At 48.7% G+C, this 27,834-nt stretch overlaps 9 protein-coding genes and 1 pseudogene across 11 annotated transcripts in view; 5 read left to right on the top strand and 5 right to left on the bottom strand.

Annotated features, from left to right (window-relative positions):
• Positions 1-18,425, bottom strand: part of LOC122618342 — a 31,052-nt gene extending 12,627 nt beyond the window's left edge. The window contains exons 1-3 of one of the 2 annotated variants that reach the window (XM_043794734.1): positions 18,293-18,425; positions 11,109-11,513; positions 10,761-11,021 (exon numbers count right to left, since the gene is read on the bottom strand). In XM_043794734.1, the coding sequence (XP_043650669.1) occupies positions 10,761-11,021; positions 11,109-11,513; positions 18,293-18,363 (737 nt within the window). In that variant the 5' untranslated portion in view covers positions 18,364-18,425. Of the gene's footprint in view, positions 1-10,760; positions 11,022-11,108; positions 11,989-18,292 lie in introns of those variants that run through there. The other variant, XM_043794733.1, reaches the window with a different exon arrangement.
• Positions 2,772-3,239, bottom strand: LOC122618355 (annotated as a pseudogene).
• LOC122618354 (lysozyme A/C-like) lies at positions 5,021-5,518 on the top strand. The gene has a single exon (XM_043794748.1). It carries the CDS (start codon positions 5,055-5,057, stop codon positions 5,475-5,477), a length of 423 nt encoding a protein of 140 aa, XP_043650683.1. The 5' UTR covers positions 5,021-5,054; the 3' UTR covers positions 5,478-5,518.
• Positions 6,378-6,870, bottom strand: LOC122618352 (lysozyme A/C-like). The gene has a single exon (XM_043794745.1). The coding sequence runs from the start codon at positions 6,839-6,841 to the stop codon at positions 6,419-6,421; it is 423 nt and encodes a 140-aa protein (XP_043650680.1). The 5' UTR covers positions 6,842-6,870; the 3' UTR covers positions 6,378-6,418.
• LOC122618353 (lysozyme A/C) lies at positions 9,704-10,189 on the bottom strand. Its single transcript, XM_043794746.1, has one exon. It carries the CDS (start codon positions 10,162-10,164, stop codon positions 9,742-9,744), a length of 423 nt encoding a protein of 140 aa, XP_043650681.1. The 5' UTR covers positions 10,165-10,189; the 3' UTR covers positions 9,704-9,741.
• On the top strand, positions 12,728-14,249 carry LOC122618345 (ester hydrolase C11orf54 homolog). Its single transcript, XM_043794740.1, has 2 exons — positions 12,728-12,988; positions 13,277-14,249. Exons 1-2 carry the CDS (start codon positions 12,898-12,900, stop codon positions 14,158-14,160), a joined length of 975 nt encoding a protein of 324 aa, XP_043650675.1. The 5' UTR covers positions 12,728-12,897; the 3' UTR covers positions 14,161-14,249.
• Positions 14,479-15,691, top strand: LOC122618344 (ester hydrolase C11orf54 homolog). The gene is made up of 2 exons (XM_043794739.1): positions 14,479-14,695; positions 14,780-15,691. The coding sequence occupies exons 1-2, from the start codon at positions 14,494-14,496 to the stop codon at positions 15,661-15,663; spliced, it is 1,086 nt and encodes a 361-aa protein (XP_043650674.1). The 5' UTR covers positions 14,479-14,493; the 3' UTR covers positions 15,664-15,691.
• A 597-nt stretch (positions 18,426-19,022) lies between the features above and the next one.
• LOC122618343 (JNK-interacting protein 1) lies at positions 19,023-21,405 on the bottom strand. 2 transcript variants are annotated; one of them, XM_043794736.1, is made up of 5 exons: positions 21,067-21,405; positions 20,397-20,773; positions 19,491-20,233; positions 19,223-19,410; positions 19,023-19,158 (listed from the first exon to the last, which is right to left on the bottom strand). In XM_043794736.1, the coding sequence occupies exons 1-5, from the start codon at positions 21,177-21,179 to the stop codon at positions 19,086-19,088; spliced, it is 1,494 nt and encodes a 497-aa protein (XP_043650671.1). In that variant the 5' UTR covers positions 21,180-21,405; the 3' UTR covers positions 19,023-19,085. The 2 variants fall into 2 exon arrangements, with proteins under 2 accessions (XP_043650671.1, XP_043650673.1); XM_043794738.1 differs by having other exon boundaries at positions 19,491-20,212.
• A 1,681-nt stretch (positions 21,406-23,086) lies between these two features.
• On the top strand, positions 23,087-23,712 carry LOC122618348 (lysozyme X). Its single transcript, XM_043794743.1, has one exon. It carries the CDS (start codon positions 23,102-23,104, stop codon positions 23,528-23,530), a length of 429 nt encoding a protein of 142 aa, XP_043650678.1. The 5' UTR covers positions 23,087-23,101; the 3' UTR covers positions 23,531-23,712.
• Positions 23,713-25,310: 1,598 nt separating this feature from the next.
• On the top strand, positions 25,311-27,785 carry LOC122616331 (tryptophan 5-hydroxylase 1). Its single transcript, XM_043791745.1, has 7 exons — positions 25,311-25,833; positions 25,960-26,125; positions 26,200-26,250; positions 26,331-26,612; positions 26,804-26,930; positions 26,987-27,219; positions 27,279-27,785. The coding sequence occupies exons 1-7, from the start codon at positions 25,311-25,313 to the stop codon at positions 27,574-27,576; spliced, it is 1,680 nt and encodes a 559-aa protein (XP_043647680.1). The 3' UTR covers positions 27,577-27,785.
• Positions 27,786-27,834: the final 49 nt, after the last annotated feature.

The raw sequence follows: 27,834 nt of genomic DNA, 5'->3' as shown, positions 1-27,834 counted from the left end.
CCTCGTCCACTGGGAAGATTGTCACATGCCTGGTAACCAGATACTCCATCCCGGCTTAAATACTCCATCCAGAACTTAGAAACTCAGGAACTTAGAAACTCAGAAACTCAGAGCACTCAAGCAGTCACGTCCACACGCTGTTGACTCCGCTAAATGGAAAACTCAACTGCGACGATGGCGATGAGACTTTGACTTCTGCGCCATGTTTCGGCCATGTTGGATTCAGTGCCTCGAGGAACTCGTGCGCTGATAAAAGTGAATCCCCGCCGGTGGCCAGAGATATCCGCTATCGGACCACGCGATTTGCCCCATTTGTGGCATCGGTTCCATGTCCCCATGTCCACATGCCAAGTGGAAAATTGTGTGAAGATATGTCGGCTGGAGGGGCAGCATTGATAATTTAATTACGCGGCTTATCGAAATGGAAATCACATGAATTGCCAAATTCGATGGGCTTTCGGGAGTCCGTTTCAAGATTTTCGACTCTTTGCTATCGCTTAATACGGCGCAGATTTGTAAGGGGGTTTTTCTGACCTAATGCAATAACTTGATGATATTCCGCTTACTTGCAATTCGTAATATTTTGATTTTTTAAGACAGAACTAACCTCTATCTCCTTAGGAAGATCCCACAACAGAAGCTCGCACTTCCCAAAGATATTTCATAAAATCTGGCAGTTGCGTTCTCCAGTAACCCGTTTCCCAAGCAGCCCTCCTCCAGGTTCCTTCTGTCTGCCATCCACTACGCTCCCCAGACCAATTAGATGGGCCACAAACCAAGTGTAAACCCCATTCTCCTGCCATTGCGGTGAGTCGGTGTGGTTATCTGTGGACCATCATAACTTAACGCTAGAGCGACTTCCAGCAATTGTTTTAGCCTGACCCACGCAATGTCGCTCCAGAGGGCGGCGAACCTCAACCTCGGGGCAATTACCTATTACTTATGCACTTCCAGGCCGACTTGTGCTAATGTGCTCAGATTATAGGAAACACTCTTCAGCAGGGGCCTTCTGGTGGTCCCCTTTCCCATTCCTTTTCTATGGCCACGCCATCCACCACCGGAGGAAGCCAGGAATGGCATGAGTATAATTTTCCGGTCTTTGGTTTCCTGCTTTGTCTTAGCCTGTTCCTCAGGTGATCAATCCCACAATCCCACAACTCCACAACCCCGCTCGCCAGAGGGTCTTTGTCTGTGCGTTTCCACTCTGCCACTTCCTTTGGCCAATCTCTGGGTGCTCGTTCCCGTTCTAAGAAGCTGAGTTGCCCAGGTGCCCAGCTGAAGTACGTTTATCACCAGAGTGAGAGACCGGCGAGACCTGGCTACTTGTGTAATTTATTGCCCACTGCGCTAGGCCACATTAAGAATTCATTGACCGGCTCAACCCAAAGTCATCGGCCTGTGGAAAGGCGAATGGAAGGGAAGCTGCTGCTCTTTCTTCGATTTTCTCCCATTTAGAAAGCGTGTGGAGAAAGACAACAGCCAAAGAATCTCGCAGCCATTGGAAACGCTTAGAACTGTTAGCTTCCCAAGACGAAGAAATATCTGAACGCATTGGTTAAGATATAATGATATAATATATCACCACCCAGAGAGCAATGTCTTCGGTAATCCTAAGGAACACATCGAATCTCCAGATTAGATCGATGTTGAGTGATATCAAACTGCCGTGGCCAAATATATCATTGTCTTAGGGAAAGCAGATTCAAAAGTCCAGAGAGACAGCAGATTAGATCAGTTTAGACATGGTCTATACATGCGCATGATTAACAAAAAAGAAAACTTATTCAAACAATTGGCAAGTACGTAATAAGTTGATAAGCAGCTCGGGGATTTTTCTTCGTTGATAAATTTAAGGGTTTTAATTGGTCTGCTATCGCAGATTGAAAAAGGTTCTTCTCGCAACGAAGCGCAGTAATTTGTGAGTTTTAAATTCGTTTTTCAATGGCTGTAACTAATTTAAAGTGAAGATGAATCAAGGATCACTTTCTCTCAGCTGATCATCCGAATTACACCCCAAGGCACTGCGATTCCAATCGTTGAATAATTGCAAAACGTGTGCACAATATTTGTTTCGTGGACACCTCAGGCTATCAGTAATTTCTATAAGCGGTACAACATTATTGTTTTTGAAGCTTTGTAGTTGGTTTTTTGAAGTACACAAGACGGAAGTTTAGCTTTGGGCCTTTTGCGTTTAAATTTCAAGTTGTCAAAGTCGCGTTCTGCACTCAAGAGACACCAGTTTTTCTGGTTTGGGACGAAGTCGAAAAGCCAAGTCCAAGCCCAATGGATTTATAATGAATGTGCCTAGGTGAGGTTATTATTTGACTTTGACCCGCTGACAGGCGTCGCCGCGAGTTTACTTTCTTTTGGAAAAGAGTTGCGAAAAGCGACTAGCTAATTTTACGGACAACCGATGCTTTTGTCTTTGTTTGTTTTCAAAATGTTTATTTTCGCCGCATATATTATTGCCTTTTTTGCTCAAGAGACACTTTCAAGTGGATTGCCGAATTTCAATAAAATTCTGTTCAAAAACTTAGAAAGTGATCTGCCCAAGCAAAACTTTGTGACACATCCATCCTTAACTTTGATGGATGTGTCACAAAGTTATTTCGGTTTATTTATGGGTATTAAGGGAAATATTTAGGGAGAAATCCAAGACAAGTTGGGAAGTTGGAAGCCCATAAACAAAAAGGTATTATAAATGGCTAATAGAAATAAACTATTTTTGGAACATTGTCAATAGAAAGACTAAGGGGGGCGATATACTTTTCAGCTACATTTTATTCAGGATCGGAGTCGGCTTAGAAGCACTCATCGATGGACGGCAACCATCCGCTGCAGTAGTGCCAGGTGGACCAGGCGGACCATCCCTGCTGGCTGAGGACCTTCTGGGCACAGCGGACGGAGTGGGTGATGTCATCTGACAACAGGGCGTTGCAGCTCAGGCCGCACTCGTTGTAGGAGAAGCGACCGCTGGGAGGAGAGCACCAGTAGTAGTCGTTGATCTGGAAGATGCCGTAGTCGTTGGAGCCGTTGTAGTTCTCGGGACCCACCACTCCGGTGCGGTACGAGGACTCGTGCTCGGCGATGCAGGTCCACTATTCCAGCTGGTCGCGGGGAACGCCCAGGTTGGACATTTCGCGGGCCAGGGAGCAGCGGTCCATGGTGCGGGCGAAAGCTGGGGCGGCACAGGCCAGGGCAACCAGAACGATGAAGGCCTTCATTGTGATTTGAATACCAAAGTAAACTGATGGAGAAGTCCTCGCAATGGGCGCTTTTATACCCTCAAAGAGCTCTTTATTAGCGGGGACGTAGAAGTGCCGAGTTGTGATAAGGTGATCAGCATATGGCGACTGTCAATCGGCTCTTCATTAGCCGTGAAAACTCAGCGATAAGGACCCAGGGAATCGAATGGTTCCAAATCAGATACGTTACGCAGCCTTATCAGCCACGTTTGTTTACAGGTTTTGCGTTAACGTTGGCCATTTTAAGTTCTGGCTACTGTGATTACTTTAACTGGGATGGAAAGCCGTTTTAAGAGGGGGAAGAACAGCTATGGCGGCTTCTTGTGCAATCTCTGAAGATTCGTGGTCATTATCCTAACAGTATCGAACTCAAAGTTCGGCTGACAATTAGCGACAAAATGTATGCAAATGAGGTTTAATTGGCCGGCGTCGATTGTCAGGTCCACAGGCACAAAGTTCCACAGAGAACTCATGCATATGCAATGAGGTCTGTTTTGGTCGTCAGAAGATTCTTCTTCTAAGCCAGAACTGTTAGCTGACACACTTTGGGCATAGAAAAGCCATTAGTTATACAGCGGCGATTCCATAAATCAGCAAAAAGTAAAAGTGATAAGCATTCTCCACCGACAAAAGAATCGACAACTCATCCCGCCGATGAGCGCTCCACTCGCTCCCAAACCAGCATTCATTTATGAATTCATCTATAATTCATGGGACTCTAAGAAGGTCACGCTGGCAAGCTGGGGAGCTGGGGAGCTCAACCACGTGAAACGACTTTGTCTCAGGGGGCTCCCTTCCCCCCAACAAAAATCTCCCAACTGGCATCTTTCGAATGCCCCAACAGAAGCCTTTTGTCATTTGTCTTTGCTGTTAGCCACACGCGAAAGGTTAACAACTTTCTTGCCATTGCACAAATCAGTGGAAATCTGGGCTCCCAACCTACCAACCTCCCAACCTGCCCCACCAGGCATCTGGCGTCTGGTTTTAGGCCCACTGGTAACCCCAAGGAGTACCGCTAAGAGCCCCTCCTCGCAGACGCGAATGGGGTTAATGTAACAGGCCGCAGTTTGCATACTTGTGGTCGGGTCGTTAGTCAGAGTCTGACTCGAAGACAGAGTCGGCACTTGAGACCGACCAACTCCATCCATCCATTCATCCATCCATCCACCGAGAAAGCCATGTGCAGCCAGGTTGTGGTGACTGCTGATGATGTGTGGTAGCCTTGGGCGCTTTGAAGAGCCAGTGGCTTTGCGATTGAACGCACGCCCGTTACGCCAGATAAACAAGCCCGCACCAAATAGAGTTCTTTGGGCCTCCAGAGTTCGGACCCTCCATCCAGATGCCAGCTACAGCTCACTTAGGTGCACCAAAGTGGAGCTTCTGCCCACCAACGACTCGTGATGATTGCCCACTCCGAAAGCTAGCGGAGATGCTAACAAGGTTAATGGCCAGCGTTTAAGCCGCTAAATTAATACCACTTGCTCTAAAAACCCAAGGGTCTTCTGGCTGAAATGAAGCTAATCTACTTTTTAACTACGTCTATGAATCCCTAAGAATCATGATTCTTTAGGGAGCGGCTTGAAAGCATTTAGTAGTAGCTGATAAGCGATGTAGATTGATGAGTTTGCGTCTGGCCATTTGTAATAGCCGGTTATTTACTGTCTCGTGTGCACTTGCGATAATAAAAGCAGCCAAAGACTTCGGCGCACACTTGAGATAATAACATTGTGAAGATCTACCAGTTAAGATAATACCGCCCTATAAAAGCACTGCCCACGCTCCCTCCCGACATCAGTTCCCATTCGAATCATGAAGGCGTTCATCGTTCTGCTTGCCCTGGCCTGTGCCGCCCCAGCTTTCGCCCGCACCATGGACCGCTGCTCCCTGGCCCGCGAGATGTCCAACCTGGGAGTTCCCCGCGACCAGCTGGACAAGTGGACCTGCATTGCCGAGCACGAGTCCTCCTACCGCACCGGAGTGGTGGGTCCCGAGAACTACAACGGCTCCAACGACTACGGCATCTTCCAGATCAACGACTACTACTGGTGCTCTCCCCCCAGCGGTCGCTTCTCCTACAACGAGTGCGGTCTCAGCTGCAACGCCCTGTTGTCAGATGACATCACCCACTCCGTGAGGTGCGCCCAGAAGGTCCTCAGCCAGCAGGGATGGTCCGCCTGGTCCACCTGGCACTACTGCAGCGGATGGCTGCCGTCCATCGATGAGTGCTTCTAAGCCGATTTCGACCCTGAATAAACCGATTGCATAAAACTAAATTCTTTGGCTTTTCATATATATATATAAATCCGATACACCACACAGATATTGCAACCCAGGCCCATCTCTTTGTATAACTAATCCGATCATAGATTTCTGTAATTGTATAAGCTGCGTTCGGAATTCGTTTCGGCGATTTGCAAAAAGGCAAGTTGAGAGCTTAATTCCTTTGTTTTGACCAGCTTTCTCCTAATTTTGATATCTTCCAAGCCACAATTGAGCCCTGGGGCTGTGAGCTTCGAATTCGTTTAATAGTCGCCTATCGTGAGCTCGATTTCGAGGAGGCCCTAGGCTCCGAAATTTGTATAATCGTTATGACATTATTTTTTATTCGCCGGCTTTAAGTTCTTTCGCATTGGAGACGGAAGTTTGCATTATTCGCTGGTGGTGTTTGCATATTTAAATTTGGAGTCATTGAGCTACCAGTTTGACTGGTTGGGGCCTCAAGTCGAAGCTGATTGGACTTATAATGAATTTGTCTGCGTCTGCATATTATTTGGCTTTGACCCGCTGTCAATTTGTGGCTGTCTGTCAGGCGAAGCATTAAGTTTACTTTCTATTGGCGAAAATATATATATTTTATGCTGGCTGTGCCAAGTTTCTAGCCTCGCACTCATATTTATGGCTTTATCACTCAGATAAGCCAATTTAAATTAAGCATATTCTGTTTATCAGATTGGAAAGTGTTTCGAACAAACGAACCAATTAAAACGTTAAACCTAAGACTTGTAGACTATAAAAGTGAAATCCCATTTGGTTTACCCGAAGAATGCATTATGGGTTCTAATTTGGTTAGCCAAATCAATCATATGAACTTGTTCAATAGGTAAAATATGGAATAGGTACAGAAACAGCAGATTCAGTTTTATGCAATCGCTTTAATCGGGGTCAAAATCGGCTTAGAAGCACTCATCGATGGACGGCAACCATCCGCTGCAGTAGTGCCAGGTGGACCAGGCGGACCATCCCTGCTGGCTGAGCACCTTCTGGGCACAACGGACGGAGTGGGTGATGTCATCTGACAACAGGGCGTTGCAGCTCAGGCCACACTCGTTGTAGGAGAAGCGACCGCTGGGAGGAGAGCACCAGTAGTAGTCGTTGATCTGGAAGATGCCGTAGTCGTTGGAGCCGTTGTAGTTCTCGGGACCCACCACTCCGGTGCGGTAGGAGGACTCGTGCTCGGCAATGCAGGTCCACTTGTCCAGCTGGTCGCGGGGAACGCCCAGGTTGGACATCTCGCGGGCCAGGGAGCAGCGGTCCATGGTGCGGGCGAAAGCTGGGGCGGCACAGGCCAGGGCAAGCAGAACGATGAAAGCCTTCATGATTCGAATTGGAACTGATGTGGGATCCCTGTGGACAGGGCGCTTTTATAGCCGGAAAATTATCAAGCCGTAGTGTTATCTGATGAGTATTTTCAATTGATGGGCGCGGGTAATCTGGACGTGTCGCACAGAATCGCTTGGGAATCAGACCATACTGATAATTCCATTGATAATTCGAGTGGGGAATTCGATAATATGAATGAAGTCTTGCGGAAACTCGACGGTGAATCCCCTCGCAGTTGTGTTGACGTCTTCCGAGCTTCGAGTCCACCTGCTCTGCATGGATGCAAATTGGTGGAAGCGAATTGGCGATACCGAGGACTGTTTGCCTGGCCAATTGCCCTTTTGATCTCAATTATGGCCCTTCAGCCCCTCGGCTCGGTGGTGGCCCATTGGCTTCAATTAGTCTGGGCCCAGCAGCTCGGCCCGAAGCTCAGGGCCCCTCCATGCCATTATTGCCCCAGTGCGGTTACCCAATACCAATACCAATCCCAGTTACAGTACCAGTCCCAGTACCAGCCAACAATTGCTTCATTTGCCACGGCCCGTCAAGGTGTCCAACATCTGCTGATGGAGTGACTAATGTGGCTGCGATGCAGTTTTGAAAGAAGGAAGACTAAGTCTATAAGTCCATAAGTGTATAAGTCGTAAGTCCATAAGGAGGTGCCAAAAAGAATGGCCATGCCACCGCAAAATCGCGTGAAGAAAGAAGAAAGAAATTTCTTTTTCGGGTAAAGAGTAAGGCTGAAAGTAAGTTGGCCACTCACTGGGTTGCGTGTAGCCATTAGCCACCTACTCCTCCTTCTCCCCCACTCCTCCTACTCCTCCCCTCGGACTCCAGAGCGTGGCCAATGCATAAGCTGTTTAACAATTGTTAAATCAGACCGGAACAGATTTTTCTGTAGTTCGGCACACAGTCGCTTTTTCATTTCTCAGTTTTTTTTTAGTTTCTGAGTTTCAGTTTTTTCAGTTATTTTGGGCCCCTACTATGACTGTTATTTATTTATTTACAATCTGGTTTCTTTGTGGCCTCTTCTTTGTCTGCTCGCATCTGGACAAAGTGGCATTGTTACTCGGATTGGGGCTGCTCCACAGACTTTGAAGTCTCGTGCCGCTGCCAATTCAATTTTCACTTCAATTTCCATGAGTACAGTTAACAGTTAAACGTAATTTGTTTTCATACTTTTATAACGCACACGCACCGCTCTTAACGACTTCTATTTTTCTATGGGTTCTTTTACTCGGAATACCCGAGAGTTTCTATCCAAGTTGCTGGCGTGGGCGTCACAGTTCAATGTCAGAACTGCCCACATGGGGATTTGCATACGTATCTAGATTTGGGCAGCAGTTAAAAGAAAGTCGGAGCCCATTAGCATAAGCCCGTGTGCATGAGGCCGAAAGAGCCGAAAGAGCAGATCCCAAGATCCCATCTGGATCTTGACCAAGTGGGTCTCTCCGAGCGAGTGGCCAACGAAAGCCTGACCCTCTGGCTTAGTTGGGTGAAAACTGGCTTACCTATTTCGCCTATTCCCGCCGGGTTCCTCAATTCCTCGGTTCCTCGGTTCCTGCTCCAAATTGTGGTTCCAGCTCAAGCTACAGCTACAGCGAATTGACACGATTCCGAATTGGGCCACAGCAGAACGTTCTCAAACACAAATTCGATGGCTAGCATCTACTATCCACTACTTGCATTCTACTACCACCAATGGAGCCGCGTTGCACTTGGCGTCGTCATCGGCAGAGGCATAAATTGAGGAGATTAGCGCGGAGCAAGAACCACTCTTATTATTATGGTAGATGCTGCAATAGGCCAGTTGGGGCCAGTTCTTCTAGCCGGGTCCAGTACTCGTTTTACCGTTAGCAGCAGAATGCACTCCACTCGCGATGCTGTTAGCCGCGAAGAGAAGAGCCGCGTGAGGTGCGGCGGGGGGGCGGTGGGTAGGGAGAGATAGTAGGTTGGGGACCGGGGCCAATAGCGCACTTTTCTATCCAATCAAACTCGTTTCTTCCGAGAATACACAATAGGAGAACTCATATCGCGTAATCGTCAGTGACACTCAACGTTCGAGAGCTATTGCAGCTGGGAATGGAATTAAGGTTCACTGCCGCTGGGGATCACAGGATGCCCCCGATCTGTCGATTGAACTTGGCTAGACCTCTGGAACATCTAGCTAAGCCATCGCTCGCCCAATTGCCAACCAAAGCCGAGATTCACGTTCGCTCTTGCGCTCTACACGTCCGCCTTGAACAAAAGTCACGCACCAACTAATCCGAAGTGGAAACCCTGGCCTGAACCCAAGACGAGCTTCAAGCCGAAGTGATAGCTGGATAGCCGAAGTAAAGATCGTGCAGAGAGAGAGAGAGAGAGAGCTCCCTAGACTGTTGTATAAGACCCTCTGTATAAGACTTGCGAGCTGGCGAGCAACGGTAGCAGCTGCACACCTCCGAATTAATGAAGACTGTGAGGCGCCTGAGGGAATCTTCGATTCTCGGAGCACGACCGCAAACTGTGATTAGTTGGTTACAAGAATGTGGAGTCCCATGCCCCATTAGAAATGAGCCTCATTTCGCCAATTCAGAGTGCCTCTACCAAGAAATCGAAATCGCAGGTAGGAAGAGTTGTCGAAAGCGGGCATCGTTATTACTTAATGATCTGGTGGCTTGGGAGTTAAATATTTCCATAATGTAAAATCACCGATATTTCAAGATTGCGGGTTTTACTGTGCTTGGAGTATAAGTAATACTACTGGTAATCGCACTAAGGATATATGAATTACCCAACTTATGCGTACTAGTCTGCCCATGATAACCTAAGCAGAAGTATATAACTTCAAAAAAGTGTGTACTTCAAAGAGCAGATGCTGGTGTTATGCAATCATTTTATTCTATTCAAAATCGGCTTAGAAGCACTCATCGATGGACGGCAACCATCCGCTGCAGTAGTGCCAGGTGGACCAGGCGGACCATCCCTGCTGGCTGAGGACCTTCTGGGCACAGCGGACGGAGTGGGTGATGTCATCTGACAACAGGGCGTTGCAGCTCAGGCCGCACTCGTTGTAGGAGAAGCGACCGCTGGGAGGAGAGCACCAGTAGTAGTCGTTGATCTGGAAGATGCCGTAGTCGTTGGAGCCGTTGTAGTTCTCGGGACCCACCACTCCGGTGCGGTAGGAGGACTCGTGCTCGGCAATGCAGGTCCACTTGTCCAGCTGGTCGCGGGGAACGCCCAGGTTGGACATCTCGCGGGCCAGGGAGCAACGGTCCATGGTGCGGGCGAAAGCTGGGGCGGCACAGGCCAGGGCAACCAGAACGATGAAAGCCTTCATGTTTGCAGTGTTCAGAAACTGATGTCCATGGAGGGATGGCTTCGCGATTTTATAGCCGAGTCCTCCGCTGATAGGGAGTTATCGCACACACGCGTACTGATACGGACTCCATTTTGGCGCATCGATTGATAATTTAAATTTAGTCGAACCAGAAAAAGTTTGGCAGTAGCTACGATAGGGTTCGTATGCAGGGTTTTAGTAAGCAAACACAATTAATAAACAAATTGAGCTTGCAGATTACCAAAAAACTGACCATCATACCACTAATTACTTCAACTATGAAAAAGAACTAGATTTCAGCACTATCCTAAGGTACACATAAGTGAGGAAAAGTGCTGAGATGACCACGAAAGTCAATTCTCATATCAATTTGTCATATCACATATGCCAATATAAAATTGGACTTGTGGAATTCAATGGTTGGCTCATATAAAACAAATAAACTTTCAGCCTAAATTCAAGCAACGTTTTCGTTTGAATATGGTTGCATACATATTCGTTCAGCCTGGAAGTATGCAACGCATCGCGCATTGGCCTCTGACAAAAGCTGCCTGCTATGTGGGTACTGGGTTTAAATAGTCGTTAGATTTGCTCACCTGCCAAGTATCGACTTTCCCGCCTCGTACATGGAGTCCAGGGAAAAGTCGTCGCCAATTGAGCTGTAGACATTTGTCTGTGTCCCGGTGGTGTCCACGTCGCAGTAGCTGCAGCTGCAGCACGAGTACTGGGAGCACAACGACGAGGCGTCCAAGTCGGTGATGCCAATGGAGCATTCTTCGTCCAGAACCCGCGGCTGCAGTTCAATATCCACGGCCACGGGCGCCTCTTTTTGGGGGGAATTTTCTCTGGGCGAACGACTGCGTGAAGTTGAGGAATTAGCAAAAGTGTAACGAGTAGTGTCAGAACACTCTGAAATCCTCTAATTGGAACAAATGAAGTCTTACCTCTTGGTGCGTGAGTCCATCGTGTCCATGACCACGTTCCAGGTGCGGTGTATCAAGTAGAGCAGAAAGAGCACCCTCGACGTCTCTCCATTGTGCGGCGTTGCGTTGTTGGACGCGTTCTGTCCAGCTCCCAAGCAACTGCTGGAGCCCAAGCGCTCCTGGTCGCTGCTCTTCTGGTGGCTCTGGTGGGGATCGCTGTGGTGCGGATGGCGGGCGGGCAGGGTCTTCGATCGGTACTCGTTCTGCAGACAGTACTCCCTCTTGTGCTGCTGATAGCGGCGGCGGGTATTGAACCTGGAGTTACCCTCGCCGGCGGCTCCCTCGCCGGCTATGTCCGCGCCTCTACTGGATGCAATGCGGTTGCCCATCTCACAGAGTTGCGGATCGGCGCCTGTCAAACATTGCCTAATGTGACATGGACATGGACAACATATGTTAGTTGGACGTCTGCATGGATGCGAGTACGAGTTCGAGTATCGGAGCTGACACAAATCTCGCAACCAGTTTGCCATTGGCTGGCGAGGAAAAAAGTGAAGTGGCCATCGGAATTGGGTCAGCAACGAGTTCTTTTGGGGTCGTCCCAGAACAAATGCCTGTAGATGGCTCGGCTCTTCGGCTGGCTTTGCAATTATGATAAACTATACATCGCATCCCGCCATTGGCAAAATGATGGATTGCATGGACCAGTTTGGACATGATCCTGGACAACCAGAGTGCTCATCTGCGAGGCGTGGATGCCGTCATTTCGTGGCACCTCTAATGGCACGCCATCTATCATCCGAAGGAATCCAGGCCAGCCAATCTGCACCTCATTAGCCCGCAATATATCAAATTGGCGCCCTTGCCCGATTTGATCGCCCATCACTTGTGGCTTGACCCGAGTAACACCCGAATCGGACTATATTCTGGCTATATGGAAACCGCATATACACAATCTTATCTGCTGCGGCCCACTGACGTAGCAAACGTGACCGCTAAATGACAAAACACGATCCCAGGCCCAACCACGGGCACTATCAGTGGACACCAAGCGAAAGAGGGCTGGACTTATCAGTGGGGCACAGTGAAAGGTGCTCTGCGTGGACTGCTCTACCTGTTCGACCACTTGGAAGAAGGGATTATCTTAATCGGTCACCAATTCGTTTGTTTAGGCATAAATTATGGGACAACTTTCTTGGTGGTTTCTATAGAGAAAGAATATGTAAATGTGAGCCATAAAATGGAGCATGGAGCACCAACCAGTTATTTTAGGGTCCGAGCCCTATAGAACCTTTACCGCCAGCGAAAGTGACGACAACGAAGTGGAAAGTTGGCTGGCGTTCATGGAAAAGTGCGTAGCACACATTGACTTAGGTCGTTAAGCGGAGGCGCTACTGTAGTGAATTAACCACAGTAGTAAATATGCCTTCCTGACATGCGCATTAAGCGTGTGAGTTGATGGCTTGCTCCACCTTCCCCCGGTAACCTTAAGAACGCGAATCTCTGCCCTAATTAAACTAAATACGGCACAAGAGTTTATCTTATCGACGGATGCACCCTGTACCGGTCGGCCGTACCAGCAATGTTAACTATAGGGCAAACCGGGAGCCGAGCACTCAACTTTAAAAAACGAGACCCCATCTGGTTCCAGCAGACAGTCGTGTTTGCAGCGATCTAGCGAGCGGTAGGAACCCTCTGTGCTGCTAGAACACTTGGGCGAGAGAAAGGAATCCACAAACCTGAATCGGAACCGAAACGAGGCCAGAGTCGCAATAAGGAGCAAAGTAACTAGGACGCACCTCCAGCCAAGATGAGCCAGAGCCAGAGCCAGCTGAGTACGGAGCAACTGCTCTTCGAGGAGAAGCCGCTGTACGTGCCCCCATTGTCGGAGCTACAGAACGGTGAGTCGCGTTGCTTGGATTTCCCAGCGATCCCAGAGATAACAATACGTGCCATGTGCAAATGACCTTCAGCAGAACGGGCCGAACTTTCCACAGCCGGTTTTCGGTCGCCTCTGCGTTCTGTGTTCTGTGTTTTCTGTTTTGTGATTGCCGTTTGCTGTTTTCATTGAGCAGATCCCAAACAGAAACAGAAACATATGATTGGTCGCGGAGCTTTTGCTCAGCTTTTGCCATATCTCGTGTAGATGGAGGTCGCGATAAAGCTCTAATAGTTGCCCTCTCCCGCAGTTATACAGGGTGCCCTGGCGGCCAACTTCGCCAATGTGGATGTCAGCGTGGGTCCCTGTCCGGACCTGAAGGCCAAGCAGTTCGGCCTGGTGGAGAGTGGCCTGGGCGGCAAGCCCACGCTGCTGGAGGCGGGAGGCCCGCCCTTCCTGCTGCCCCTGGTGCAGCGTGATAAGCTGTACAACATCGCCGAGATCACGCGGAAGATCCAGGGTCCTGGCACGGTGTTCGCCGTGGGCGCCGGAGCAGGTCCGTGGCCCATCCGGGGCTCCAACTGCGAGGGCATCTTCAACTTGTCGGTGAACGAGAAGGATGAGCTCACGAACGGCAGCTACACGGCCACGGTGAGGGGCGAGCAGGAGGAGTGCGTCCTGGAGAAGATACCCCACACGGAGCCCAGGTGCGCCCTGCTGCTCAACCTCTTCCTCAGCCAGGGCAAGCCTGGTCAGGTGCTGAAGATCACCGCCAAGCAGCGCACCGGCGAGCAGAACTTCATCGAGTGCATCCGCAAGGGCCTGGAGAACCACTACGGCGACCAGGTGGTGGGTCTGGGCGGCATCTTCGTGATCAAGAAGGGCGCTGCCCACCAGCACGTGATGCGCGACTTCAGCAAGACGCCCATCAACAGCGACGAGGAGGTGAACGAGTGGCTCAAGTTCTACGAGATGCCCGCCCAGCTGAACGCCGTGGGCACGCTGGTCACCAAGGAGCACGACCTCGACCTCCGCCTCCAGCACTTCCACTCCTTCTCCTTCAGCAACTGGGGCGGCCACTACCACTACGACACCACCCCCGACATCGTCGAGTACGAGGCCTACCTGAACGTGGCCGAGCGGGTGGTGCGGGTGGACAAGCCCGTGGCCACTCACAAGGTGGGACGCGACTAGATCTTATCGCCCGTATCTAGTGGTAGCCGACTTTTCCATTGCCCTGACCCCCAATAAATAATAGTAAATAACAAAACATAAGCTCGAAACCAGAAACAGTCTTTTTATCTGCGCAAATCCCTGACAGGCAAACAAATACTGAAATCGCTTATCAAAAGTGTCTAAATTCTAAACTTGCCTCAGTTACACTTCTATCTCTGTGTTAGTAATTTGATATTTTGAAAACTGGCCATTAGTTTATAATTCTCCTTATAAAAAATATATCTAATAGAAACCCAAAACAGAAAACCACATACTCGTATAAGTGGCAGCCTGTATCAGCAGCACATTATCATGACAGCCGCTCTAGTAGCTGACATTCTTGCCAGGCGATGGTGCGTCGGTCAGTCGCTAGTTCACCTCCAGCAAGGAAAGGCCCTGAACTCGGTGCGGAATATTTGCAGAGATACCATGAGCCAGAGTCACCTTCAAACGGAGCAGTTGCTCTTCGAGGAGAGGCCGCTCCATGTGCCGCCCCTCTCGGAGCTGAAAAGAGGTGAGCACTCCCGCGTGGAATCGCTGATAAAAATAGCTCTCGTCTAGCGGATAGCCCCGAATAAGCTCTTCACCTGCTCCCCAGTTATACAGGGTGCTCTGGATGGGAACTTTCGAACCGTGGATGTCAGTGTGGGAGCTTGTCCCGACTTGAGGGACTCCCAGTTCGGCCTGGTGGAGAGTGGACTGGGTGGAAAGGCCACTCTTCTGGAGGCAGGTGGTCCGCCCTACCTGCGGCCTTTGGTGCAGCGCGATAAGCTCTACAATCTGAAGGAGATCACGCGGAAGGCCCAGGGAGCGGGAAAGATCTTTGCAGTTGGACCGGGAGCAGGTCCCTGGCCCATTCGCCACTCCAACTGCGAGGGGATCTTCAATTTCTCGCTCAACGAGGAGGATGAACTCACCCAAGGCAGCTACACGGCCACTGTGCGGGGAGCGAATGAGGATTGTGTCCTCGAGAGGATTCCCGATGGCGAAGCCCGTGCTGCCCTGATCCTAAACCTCTTCCTCAGCGAGGGAAAACCAGGTGAAGTGCTCAGAGTCACCGCGAAACAGCGGACTGGAGGGGAAAACTTCGTGGAGTGCATTCGCAAGGGTCTGGAGAGGCACTACGGAGACCAGGTGGTGGGCTTGGGAGGAATCTTCGTGGTGCGGAAGGGCTGTGTCCACCAGCACGTGATGCGGGACTTCAGCAAGACTCCCATTCACACCCAGGAGCAGATCCAGAACTGGCTCAAGTTCTACGAAATGCCCGCCCAGCTGAACGCAGTGGGCACCCTGGTGACCAAGGACATGGGACTGGACCTCAGGCTGCAGCACTTCCACTCGTTCTCCTTCGAAAACTGGGGTGGCCACTACCATTACGACACCACCCCCGACATCGTGGAGTACGAGGCCTATCTGAACGTGGCCGAAAGAGTCATCCGGGTGGACAGACCAGCGGTGAGCGATCAGTTGGGCCGAGACTGATTCATCTGGCCAATAATTGTGGCCAAAAATAAACGTCTTCGAGAAAATAGTTTCGGTTTCTGTCTGCTCTTCTCAGATTACCAAAGTGTGGCTCATTTGTGGAGCATTTGTGGAGCCCCCAGGCGATGGGGTTTATGTAAGTGCCAAAAATTAGGGCCGCCGAGCAGCTTTCTTCGAGTTGCAAATCGATGGCTAAATGATCTGTATACCCAGCCGTATAGCCAGCTGTCCGAGTAGCCGTCCAAATAGCAGCGGATAGTGTGGAGCCTGGGGTTCTGGAGCTTCATGCTTGGCCTAATGGGAGCCGCGATACGGACGTCTAGCTAAGCAGGCCGTAAATAATGTTCCAAACATGCAGCAATCTGTGTTTCTCTCTTTGCACCGCTGGCCATTAATTATTTAATAACTTTGATCCATGCAGAGCACACGGCGAATGCATTGGTGAATTCAGCCAGTAAAACGATCCAATGGAATCCTCATCAACTGGCCGTACTGGGGCGTACTGAACCAAAACAACCCGTTTGTTGTGACAGTTACAAATGCCAGTCAAGACCAAGACTTGATAGATGGACTGAGGCATAGAACTTTGGATAGATAGATAGACTTACCCACTCACGCCGACGACTCTCCCTAAAAATCGTATTGTTCTTCCGCGGCTCTGCTTAACGGGTTTCCAATATTTGCATTTATTTATTCACTATTCCCGATTCTGATAACCTTTCTTCGAAAGTAGCACTCTTGGCCGAAACGCGCACACAAACAAACACCGAACTTCCATCGATTTGATCCAATTTAATCTACCAAACAGCGCGGTGAAATGCAAATGCGATTTCTTCGTCCCACGAAAAAAGAAAATCTCTTTTTGTTATTGTTATTGTTACCGTTGTGGTTGTGGCTGTGGCTGTGCCATTGGTTGTTGTACTCGTAACCGTTTTTGTGGCTCAGGCTTACTTGCTTTATTCATATTTTAAACACACCATTAGCACTTTTTATTAGCCGCCTCGCTTCGATTTACTCCACTCAACTCAACTCCACTCCACGATCTTCACTTCACCAGCTTCGTCTGGCTTTTGGTTATGGTTTCTGTTTTGGCCTGGCCTAAACTGTGGACTTGGCCGCGTCTGCTCGGCTGAAACGCGAGTTGCAGACTGAATGAAGTCCGCGATCAGATGGCTCGACTGCCGCCGCTTTCCACATGGAGCTGCTCTTCAGGCGCGTAGCTAGCGAACTTGTTTGGGGGATTTCTACGAGCATCGGAATCGGTTCTAGCCATCCATTCATGCACTCGGAGAATCGTCGGCCCTCAGATTGGGTGTCACTTTCCGAGAGCTTCGCTTTCAGAACTTATCTGCAAGTTCTATTGAGTTAAATTACTAATTTCTAGCTTAAATTAGTCTAGTTTCAATAACTAGTAAATGAACAATCAGTAGATAGTAAGCATATAAGTTCGTACTTTTATAATTTGTTAAATAGAGATTTTAAGAGTGTATTGAAATATTGAGAAGCTTCATCTTTTCACCACTGACTGATGTAGAGAGTTCTAAGAGCAACGCCAAACCCCTTTAGATATCGAGTCGGTTTGACAAGTCCATTGCCGCCACTGCCGCTCCTCGGGAAAATCAGGTTGGCTTTTCGGCTGGTCTGTTTTACAAGCGTTTTTAAATTGAAATTGTCGTTTAATCTCTAATTGGCCACATTTGCGATAGAGTTAAGAGGCCGGGCACGTCGACAAGTGCATCAAGCGAGTGCCGCGCGATTTTCCCAACCCCGAAACCAGTTCCCACACCGAACCCAACCAAAGTCGCTGCCAAGGCTACTACGGGTATCCATTTCCATTAAAAGCGACACGAATTACTTAGCTCTAGTCGGTGCTCCTGTTAGAGCACTTTGCCCAAAGGCAGATCCGACCAGCCCAATCCCACCACCACCACCACCGAGCCCGTTGTGGCGGTGAACCACCTCCGAAGAAAGTGGCCCAAAGTTGCGGCTGGCTCCGCGAAATTGCATAATGATTGATGCCCCAAGGCTAACTGATGTATCGCCATTTTAATGGCACGGTTATTCATTCTCCACTCCCAGGGCGTTTCCATTGATGTGCGATTGTTTCTTTTTCCGGGCCTAGATCCGGAATGGTTAATGTGCGGCGCCACAAAAACTAATGCGAACTCCAAATTGGAACTTCTTGGCCATTACTGAAATGATCACATATGAAACTCCACGCTCAAAACAAGTCATCTCTAGTTAATCTTAAAACCAAACTGCAATTGGCCATTGCCTTCATACAGCCGATAGGTTTTATCTTGTCTTGTCACGTTATTTTAAGCAAATCACCAATTCAATTTACCCAAGAGATAAACTGTCATAAATTATAAGTAAAAGAAAATATGCTTTACTAACTAAAAGCTATCTTTTGGGCTGCTAAATAGAGATAAACTGTCATAAATTATAAGTAAAAGAAAATATGCTTTACTAACTAAAAGCTATCTTTTGGGCTGCTAAATATTAAACAGCATCGTTTTGGGATTCCATCAACTTTCTATAACTTGAAACAAAGTGCATACTTTTGGGGAAGTTTGCTACACTCGACAATACATTGTTAAATAATATATCAACATCATCAACAACTCACCTCATTCTTGAGCCCCAATAACGCAATCCAGTTTGGTTTATAGGTTCTTTATATATTTCTTTTGTATACATATACAGTATATATTCGCCTGCGTGTACACAACTTTAAAGGTTTACACATCTTAAACTGGGCTTTAATTGAGAATACTTCAAAACGTAGCAGCTGATGTTCGATATTGTTGAGTCTGGTAACTGGTAACTGAAAGATTGACATAACTAAACTAAGGTTACGCGAAGATCTCTAAATTACTTTGGCCTCACTCTATTTTGTGCATTGCCAGGATTGGGATGTGCTCACAGTGGGGTCTGGATATCTGGAACCAATCTAAATTGGCTGTCTCCGATTTACAATGGACCCAACTGAGCTACTGACTTTCCGATACAAAATTGGGCTGTTCAAGGTGTTTCTTTCAGGGAGTTCAACTCGTCGTGTTTGTGTGTTGGTTGTGCCTCTGTGTATATGCAATGTACTCGAGTGTAAGGGTGTTTCTAAAGGGGGCAACTATTGCTGATTGCTTGAAGCTTTAGTGTAAAGTGGGAGTTTTGAGTTTTGAACAAAAGTTAACTATTTACATGTCTAATATCTTGCCGAGAGTGGTATTTAGAAACGGAGAAATGATAGTAATCTAATGCTAGGGTTTCTATTGCGAGCTTATTGAATTTGCTTTAAGATTCTCTTTGAAGAAGAGCAAATATTTCTTGAGACTTATCCTTGCTTTTATTCGTAATAACCGCACAAAAAATATATCGTATCGTATTGATTAATGAATTCGCCTTCGCCTAGAAGCACAAACCTACTCAATGTAGATGTCCTCGATGGGATAGGCGGTTTCAATGAATTTCTGATAGAATCGCTGGAAAGCACGGCTGCAAGAAGGAGTGTTACCATGTTACTTGGGCGTCATTCGGGGGTTGCTTCACAAGAACTTACCCCACTGCCTCGGCCACCGGCCTGGTGGACTCGGAGCCCTTGAAGACGTGACAGGCGAACCGCTGAACCGTGGGATGTTTGGTGATGAAGCCAATGAAGCGGTGATCGCGAGGGTGGAATGCGCAGAAGGAGACGTTCTTCAGGGAGTAGAAGTAGTCGATGCACGGCTTCTTGTCCTTTTTGTTTTGCTGTTCCAGGAAAGTGTTTTTATATCAGTTATCAATAGAAAGGAAAGTAGACAGTGATAAGGAAGCTGTCTGCTACTCACATTCGGCCCCGATCGATCCACCATGCGCAGTCCCTGGTCGGAGACCTCCAGGATGCAGGTCTGTCCGGTGGGCGAGTTGCCGTACTCGCCGACAATCTTGCGCACCGCCTGGCAGACGACTCCCGTGCCCTTGTGCGCCAGCGTCTCCACGGAGCCGAGGTAGCCCAGCAGGTAGCGCTCCTTCTTCACCAGCTGCACTGTGGGATCGAACTCGTTGTAGTCCAGGTCCACGGCGTAGGCCGAGGGGAAGATGCCCTGCCTTCCGGTGCGCAGGTTCACGCCCTCGCACCACAGGTCCTCGGCCTCCTTCTGCACGTAGATGGCGTCGCCGATCTCCAGCTCGATCTCGTCGTGGTGCCGCGGCACAAACTTGTGCAGCCCGCGGTGCGTGGCCTCCAGCATCTCCAGCTGGCCAAAGGGCACGCCCCCAAAGGGCGGCGGGAAGGGGGACTGCGAAACGGGAGACGTGATCTGCGGCGACATGCTCTTGAAGTCGTTGGGCGAGTGCGCCGTGCTGTGACCGCTGTCCACGTCGCCCAGACTCTGCATCCGCTCCGAGTCCGGACTGGAGTCCTCGTCCATCAAGTAGCCGCACTTGAGGGACAGAAATGAGCGCTGTTGTCCACCGCGAACTGCTGGCGGTACTCCTCCTCCACCACCACCACCACCACCAGCACCACCGTTGCGGAACTCATCCGCCAGGGAGCCAAAGTTGGAGCCACCTAGAAGATGCAGAATGGAAGCTGCAACGAGGCCATGAGTGGGTTAGCCCGAAACTACGAAGGGATCTTAAAAAGGGCTACCCAGATCTCCAAGTCAAACGCGAGATTTGAAGTCCGGCATAGCCCGTAGAACTACTTGCATGCAGGATACTCTAGCTGGGAACTAAGTTCTCTATGCACTCACATTTCTTGTTTTTCGGTATCTCCGGCAACTTGCGACGACGTCGCGTGGCAGCTGTGTTGGGTGCCAGCAGATCTGTGCTGGCTCCAATGGTCACAGGAGCACTATTGCCACCCAGACCACTGGTGTCCATGCCCAGGAAGCCACCAATCGCGTCCTGGTGGTTCAACGGATGATGCCGGTGCGAGTTAAAGGAGTCGTTCGTGTCCAGTGAGCCGTCCGAGGACAGAGTGACTTTCAGGCCGTCGCCCAGCTCATCGTCCTCCACCTGCCGCATCTTGGGCTCGTGATCCACGAGACCGATGCCATCCTCCTGATCGGAGCCGTCGCCATCGCTCTTCGAGGAGTGCGAGTCCTCCAGGTCATCGTTGGGAATTAAACTGTGAACGAGGCTTTACTGTTAAATCTGTTTTCATGCTATTGCACAGAAATCACAACGGGTTTCCAATCATTCACAGGAATGTCCAAGAGCATGCAGTCACTTGAAACGCGTTGCATACTTTTAAGCAGTTGCATGAGTGATTTTGTGATTTCCGTTGCAAACATTCCCCTTCAAGGATACCGAACGAGTTTGGGGGGTGCTCTTTGGGACACGTGCAGCTTCTTGGCTACAGCAAGCTGCTTAGATTGATTCTTACCACAGCCTTTCTTTACCTTTGACCTTTCAACTTACGAGTAAAATGCATGGGGATTGTTCTTCTTGCTGCCTGCTCCAGAACCGAATCCAGCAATCGTGTGTGGCTCAAATATGGGCCTGTGGAACTCCTCGAATTCGCTGTCGGCCATGTCCGACCAGCTGCCACGCCCACCACTACAGGCTAGCTGGGGCTCTCAGTTAGTCAGTGGTATCTGTTTTGGGTTTTGATTTCACTGGAATTCACTGCTAACCCTACAGTTTTTTGCCAACGGAGTCACTTTTTTCACTTCACATGCGAAAATCGATAATTTCCTTGACGCTGCTGGCGAACTTGAGTGTCCCCGTCTGAATTCCAGATGTGAGTGGTGCCAAATAAGAAATAGTGGAGGTCCAAGCCAGGGAAATTTGGGACTTTCAGCTGTCAGTCGGAAGCTCTCATTTTATCTCTCTCGGTGGAGAGCCAAACTTGTTTTTGTTTACCGCTAACCGTCGTGGAATACTCTCTCCTGGGGGTTGACAGGAAGCGCGCCTGCGCAGTGCGTCACTTCCGCTCCCCGTTTCGCATGGGGGTGACTTGCGAATCGCAATACTGTTGCGCTTTGGACACGAACAGCCAGGAGCGGATCTAAGAAATGGGGGGTGGACACCCCCTGCTATGGCCTTTTCTCGCACAAATATTTATAGTATATGTGATTAAAGGATGTTATCACGGAAATCTGTTTGTTTTCTTTGAAAATGTCGCTAGCCAGAAGATCCCAATTTTATTCACAAAATGTCGATTTGGCTTCCAAAAAAGCCATGTTTTTTCCATAACATTGCAAAAAAACATCCTAGAACGGCATGATATATTTTGTACGAGTTAAACAAATAGCATTTAGAATCAATTTGTGTTCCAGTCCTAAAAATTTTTTTTTTTCAAATTTTAAAAAAAGATTGTGATGTAACCCCTTACCAAAAATGCAAAAATTGAAAAAAAATTTTTTGTTGTAAATCAATCATATATAAATAATAATGAATTAGTTGGGTCAAAGCTGTCCAAAACAGTCATTATTTCTGTTTAAGAATCATTTTGGGCCAAGATATGATAAAATGACTGATGTAATCCCAAGCCAATTGGTCATTGTAACTGGGGAAATGGATATCGCCACACTGCCATAACTTACTTAAAAAGAGTTATATATTTATGTTGCATAGTGGCACCACACAATCCATTACTTTTGAATTTGATTTGTATTCAACATTATCAAAGAAAATTAAATTAATCTGTGAGCTGTATTTCATCTATAATCTATTATCTTTTATCTTTCTGAGAAATTAAAGCTGACCGCATATACATATATTTGCACATAACTCAATTGAATAAGCATATAGTTCTTATCGTGATTGCTCAGAATGTCATCATATCCTCACATATAAATACTGAGGTAGGACAGTAATACCTTATCGACATCCAACCCCTTCACGATGAGAGCTCTCCTGGCAATCTGTGTCCTCCGATGGATCCAACGACTACGGCATCTTCCAGATCAAGGATTTCTCCTGGTGCCAGCCGCCCAGTGGAAAAATCTCCCCCATAGGTGGCGGTCTAAGTTGCAACGCCCTATTGACCGATGACATCACTAACTCCCAGTTAGTCCTGGACCAGCAGTGGAAAGCTGCCATCGATCGACAATTGCTTCTAAGTGGAATTTATTCCATTACTTTACACTTTTGAATTCCATTTGTATACCATATTTTCTTCAAAGAACAATAAATACAACATTGCAATTAGTAACCTTTTCCCAACAGGTTCAATGATCCTTTAAATTTGCAGCACGGACAAAACTTTTTGATGATAAGCCTTTGCATAGAAAGGGGGTTTTCGTGAATTTAAAGCTGACCGCATAAATATATACAGATAACTCAATTGACTAAGCACATAGTTCTTATCGTGATTGTACAACAAATGAGCAACAGGGGCTTTGTTTCTTTGCTATTCCATTGCTCAGCATTTCATCATATGCCACGTATAAATACTGAGGGACAGCCGGCGTAGGCAAGTAATACCTCATCGACATTCAACCCATTCACGATGAGAGGTCTCCTGGCACTCTGTATCCTGGCACTGGCCACTCCAGCTATCCTGGGTCGCACCATGGACCGTTGCTCCCTGGCCCGCGAGTTGTCCAACCTGGGCGTTCCTCGTGACCAGCTGGCCAAGTGGACGTGCATTGCCGAGCACGAGAGCTCCTACCGCACCGGAGTGGTGGGTCCTCCCAACTCCGACGGATCCAACGACTACGGCATCTTCCAGATCAACGACCTCTACTGGTGCCAGCCGCCCAGTGGAAAGTTCTCCCACAACGGCTGCGGTCTGAGTTGCAGCGCCCTTTTGACCGATGACATCACGAACTCCGTGAGATGTGCCCAGTTGGTTCTGGGCCAGCAGGGTTGGCCCGCCTGGTCCACCTGGCACTACTGCAGCGGAGCCCTGCCCCCGATCGATGATTGCTTCAGGTAGATTACTCTGATAATGCCTTTAGTCTATCAACCTGGACACTGAAACATGCATTTGCCTTAACAATTAAGGAGCACTCTTTTACCCTTGCTCAATAATTTCACTTTATATCTGTAACGTAACAATATACAGATATAAAATATATGCCTGGTTGGTGTGAATGTCATTCATACAATTAAAGATAAGCAAGAAGTGAGCGGCCTAATTAAACAATGATGACAGCGTAATTAGTCATTGGTTCTTTTAAATTGAACCATAAAATATAGAGAGACAATCACAAAGAAATCCCCTTAAAGCAGAATGTTGTTTCTTAAATGCTGATCAAATTACCCCTTCCCATCTCCGAATTAAAGCCGAGTCGCAGTTTAGAACCTCATTCCCCCATTCAAATGATGTGTCTAAGTTAATTATTCCGAAATCAAGAGCTGCCATTCATCGTGACCTCGACTCCGTTCCTTTCCGTTCCGTTCCGGTCTCCATCTCCGTCTGGCTGTCTTCACTGCGGAGTGGGGGATGTGGGGGATGTGCTGCATCCTCGGGGGCTACCATAAATCCTTCAGCTGGTGGGCAAATAGAAAGTGGACGGCTCCTGGGAGCCAGTCGTTTGTCGGTCAATCAGTTAGCCAGCACCATTAAGTTGATCGCCTCAGCTGATGAGTTGGGGTTTTGGGGATGGGGTTGGGGTTGGGGGTGGAGTGCTGCCCACGCATGTGTTTAGTGGGCCTTTCGCATATTTTAATAGTCAAGTGGCAGTGACTCCGGTTGCCAACCAACCCACTAAACCAACGCATTTCCCAGCTTTTCCGCCTCCCCTGGCGCTATTTGCTTTTCTCGAAGCTCAAACAAAGGCCCCAAGAAGCGGGCGGAAAGAAATTGCCATTTATCTACTATTGACTCTGTGGCAGCATCAAGTGGTTGGTGGCCGTTGGCTGGAAAGCGTTCTTCCTTTATGGCTCGACTTCACCAACGACTTGGTCCAACTACCTAGCAACCCATTTATTTGACCACTCTCAATGTCGCACTCTTCTTAACTTCATATTGATTTTATCCAGCGGGAGTTTTGCGATTTCTGCGAGGGTTTCACTAGGTTTTCCTTACGGTACACTAGTTACTGCCGTACCAGCATAAATTAAACGCCTGAATTTGAAAGTCAAGCGCAAAAGTCTGGCTGTCTGTCTGTCTGTCTGTCCAGCAACCCTAGTCCCGTGACTTTTTCCTCATTCGCTTGGAAGTTGTTGCTGCTGATTAGAAAGTGAAATGCGATCTTTCAACGAGATCTGCATACCCTGTAAGCACTCACTTTCCTTCTGTTTCCAAACATATGCTACTTGCATACATTTATTCTTGTAATTAACGAACTTTTTAATTGGCATTTAAAATGCACATTTAAATTCTAATCGAAACAAACTAGTCTGGAAATAATAAGGACTTCTTAGTGAGGGCACGGTGACGTCATGCGTTAGCGATTTGGCCTGACTCCAACATGATTTGGCCAATCAGGACGTGCCACCCTGAAAGGAGGTGGGTCCTCTGAATGGAACAGAAAAACTCACTTGTAGCTTTTATATCCTTGAACGAATTTATCTCGCCACGCACACTTAATAAATACAATTGAATATGTATCTCCTGTGTGAGTGCGTGTGTGCGAGTCCTGCGGGCTGCCTATAAAAGGACTTGCGCATCCGAAGGATCTTGCAGTTGGCGCTGAGTTGCGCATACGACGCGTGTGCCCGCGGAAATCGCAAACGGAGTTAAAGGAGTAGCTACCAAGTGCCGTGCAGTGATGAGTGCTTCCGGGAAGAGTCTTCTGGGCCTGTGGCTCTACAGGAGCGGCGAGCAGGAGTGGGCCGTCAAGCAGGGAAGTCCCTTGCACCAGCTTAAGAAGGATTCTACCACATCCGGTCCCCCATCGCATCCCAGTCTCGCCAGGCACTCGTCCGCTCCGCCGGAGCCGCCAAGGCTGGCCATCGGTGGTGCTGGTGGTGTTGGTGGTCAGGATAATGGAAGACAGCATTCCCCTGGCGAACGCGTCTCCATCATTTTCACCCTGCGGAACCAGGTGGGAAATCTGGCCAGAGCCCTCCAGGTTTTCCAGGAGCTGGGCATCAATGTGCTGCATTTGGAGCTCTCGCCCATGGAAATGGGCACCAACCAGGCGGACGTCCTCGTGGATGTGGAGTGTGATCCGCGTCGACTCGACCAGGTGGTCAAGATGCTCAACCGGGAGGTGGCCTCCGTGAACTACACCTCCGTGAACACCCAGGGTTTGGCCAGGGCGCCGTCGCTATCGGCGTGCTCCAGTTTTGGTGAGTTCTTTGGAAATGTAACTCTTTTGAATGTAACTCTTTATATTGCCAATTGATTTGGGTGTGAATATTCCTCGCTCCCCGTTTAGTTCTTCTAAAATTAGTTATCATGATAATATACTTTAGATTTCGGGGACATGGTGTGGTTTCCACGAAAGATCTCCGATCTGGACAAGGCGCAGAATGTGCTGATGTACGGCTCGGAGTTGGACGCCGACCATCCAGGATTCAAGGACCCCGTGTACCGTAAGCGGCGGGAGCAGTTCTCCGCCATAGCCAACAACTTCAAGCAGTAAGTGTGTGAGAATGGATTTCAGCCCAGCCGAGTCCTCCCTAATCCCACTCCTTGAATACCACCCCCTTTAGTGGCAACCCCATTCCCCGTGTGCAATACACACCTGAGGAGGTGAAGACCTGGTAAGTTTTTGATTGCATTTGCGTTCGAAGGCTGCAGCCTCGATTCATGTGGGTTGCAACTTGCAACTTTTCGTACAAAGGGGCACCGTTTTCTTGGAGCTCCATCGCCTATACGTGTTGCATGCCGTGCCCGAGTACATGGACAACTGGCCGGAGCTGGAGAAGTACTGTGGCTACCGCGAGGACAACGTGCCCCAGCTGCAGGACGTGAGCGTCTATCTCAAGCGCAAGACGGGATTCCAGCTTCGACCCGTGGCGGGCTACCTCTCGCCAAGGGACTTCCTGTCGGGACTCGCCTTCCGCGTGTTCCACTGCACCCAGTACATCCGGCACTCCTCGGATCCCTTCTACACGCCAGAGCCGTGAGTTTCGTTTTCTTTTGGTATATAAGATCAAGTTTTATGGAAAGTTCTGGTGCATACTTTAATTTGCTTCTGTTTCGCGATGGACCCGAATTAAGGCATACTTTTAGATGGATGTGATATGCTACTCTTATGACTAGTTATTATACAATTCTGCAGATAGTTTTTATAGAACTGATTTGCATTTGCAGGGACTGTTGCCACGAGCTGCTGGGCCACATGCCCCTGCTGGCCAACTCCAGCTTTGCCCAGTTCTCGCAGGAGATTGGCCTGGCCTCCTTGGGTGCCAGCGACGCGGACATCGAGAAGTTGGCTACGGTGGATACTCCAAACCCTACAACTTTCCCCATTTTATAATCAGTTTTCCCCAACAGCTCTACTTCTTCACGGTGGAGTTTGGGCTGTGCAAGCAGGCGGACAGCACTTTCAAGGTTTATGGCGCCGGACTTCTCAGTTCAGTGGCCGAGCTGCAGCACGCAATTACGGCGGAGAATAAGATTAAGAAGTTCGATCCGGAGGTGACGTGCCAGGAGGAGTGCATCATCACCTCCTACCAGAATGCGTACTACTACACCGACTCCTTCGAGGAGGCCAAGGAGCAGATGAGGTGGCTTGCCTACACCAAAAACCACATTTCCAATAACTTTCCTACATCTTTACTTAAAGGGCCTTTGCCGAGAGCATCCAGCGGCCATTTGGAGTGCGCTACAACCCGTACACGATGAGTGTTGAGGTCCTGTCGAATGCCAAGAAGATCACGGCGGTGGTCAGCGAACTCAGAGGCGATCTCAGCATCGTCTGCTCGGCCCTGCGAAAGATCTCCGCCACGGACGAGAACCTGGACGTGGACAGCATCGCCAACATGCTTCACAACAGCCTCAATGTGCGAGGTGGCGCCTCTGGTGGAGGCGTCAGTCCGTGCAGTCCGGATAACTCGGACAACTCCACGGCGGAGGGAGACTAGGAGGTGGAATGGAAGTGGACAGCAATGAAACCTTAAGGGCACAGATTCTCGGGACCACAAAGCAGTACAATTCACTTGGCAATGAACATGTTTTTCCTCAACTTTTGAGTATGTTAAGCTCTCGTGTAAACAGAAGTTCTATACATACAAAGATATACTAGCAAGCTCAAGTTATTAAAGCAACTCTTTTTATGAAATCTCAAGTAGAAGAACTAGATAAATTAAAATACCCGCGAAATCTCCGATATAGTAATAAAT

The sequence above is a fragment of the Drosophila teissieri genome, chromosome 3L (genome assembly GCF_016746235.2).
Source record: "Drosophila teissieri strain GT53w chromosome 3L, Prin_Dtei_1.1, whole genome shotgun sequence".
NCBI lineage: Eukaryota > Metazoa > Arthropoda > Insecta > Diptera > Drosophilidae > Drosophila > Drosophila teissieri.
This window is presented reverse-complemented; position numbering and strand designations above follow the sequence as displayed.

Excerpts from the sequence above, each read along its gene's own strand:
- LOC122618344 (XM_043794739.1), top strand. The coding sequence starts at position 14,494 with ATGACAGCCGCTCTAGTAGCTGACATTCTTGCCAGGCGATGGTGCGTC. Across the intron at positions 14,696-14,779 it reads CCTCTCGGAGCTGAAAAGAG|TTATACAGGGTGCTCTGGAT; the intron begins GTGAGCACTCCC and ends CCTGCTCCCCAG.
- LOC122618345 (XM_043794740.1), top strand. The coding sequence starts at position 12,898 with ATGAGCCAGAGCCAGAGCCAGCTGAGTACGGAGCAACTGCTCTTCGAG. Across the intron at positions 12,989-13,276 it reads ATTGTCGGAGCTACAGAACG|TTATACAGGGTGCCCTGGCG; the intron begins GTGAGTCGCGTT and ends CCTCTCCCGCAG.
- LOC122618354 (XM_043794748.1), top strand. The coding sequence starts at position 5,055 with ATGAAGGCGTTCATCGTTCTGCTTGCCCTGGCCTGTGCCGCCCCAGCT.
- LOC122618348 (XM_043794743.1), top strand. The coding sequence starts at position 23,102 with ATGAGAGGTCTCCTGGCACTCTGTATCCTGGCACTGGCCACTCCAGCT.
- LOC122616331 (XM_043791745.1), top strand. The coding sequence starts at position 25,311 with ATGAGTGCTTCCGGGAAGAGTCTTCTGGGCCTGTGGCTCTACAGGAGC. Across the intron at positions 26,613-26,803 it reads CCCTTCTACACGCCAGAGCC|GGACTGTTGCCACGAGCTGC; the intron begins GTGAGTTTCGTT and ends TTGCATTTGCAG. Across the intron at positions 26,931-26,986 it reads ACATCGAGAAGTTGGCTACG|CTCTACTTCTTCACGGTGGA; the intron begins GTGGATACTCCA and ends TTTCCCCAACAG.
- LOC122618352 (XM_043794745.1), bottom strand. The coding sequence starts at position 6,841 with ATGAAGGCTTTCATCGTTCTGCTTGCCCTGGCCTGTGCCGCCCCAGCT.
- LOC122618343 (XM_043794736.1), bottom strand. The coding sequence starts at position 21,179 with ATGGCCGACAGCGAATTCGAGGAGTTCCACAGGCCCATATTTGAGCCA. Across the intron at positions 20,774-21,066 it reads AATCCCCATGCATTTTACTC|TTTAATTCCCAACGATGACC; the intron begins GTAAGTTGAAAG and ends CCTCGTTCACAG. Across the intron at positions 19,411-19,490 it reads TGGATCGATCGGGGCCGAAT|CAAAACAAAAAGGACAAGAA; the intron begins GTGAGTAGCAGA and ends TTCCTGGAACAG.
- LOC122618353 (XM_043794746.1), bottom strand. The coding sequence starts at position 10,164 with ATGAAGGCTTTCATCGTTCTGGTTGCCCTGGCCTGTGCCGCCCCAGCT.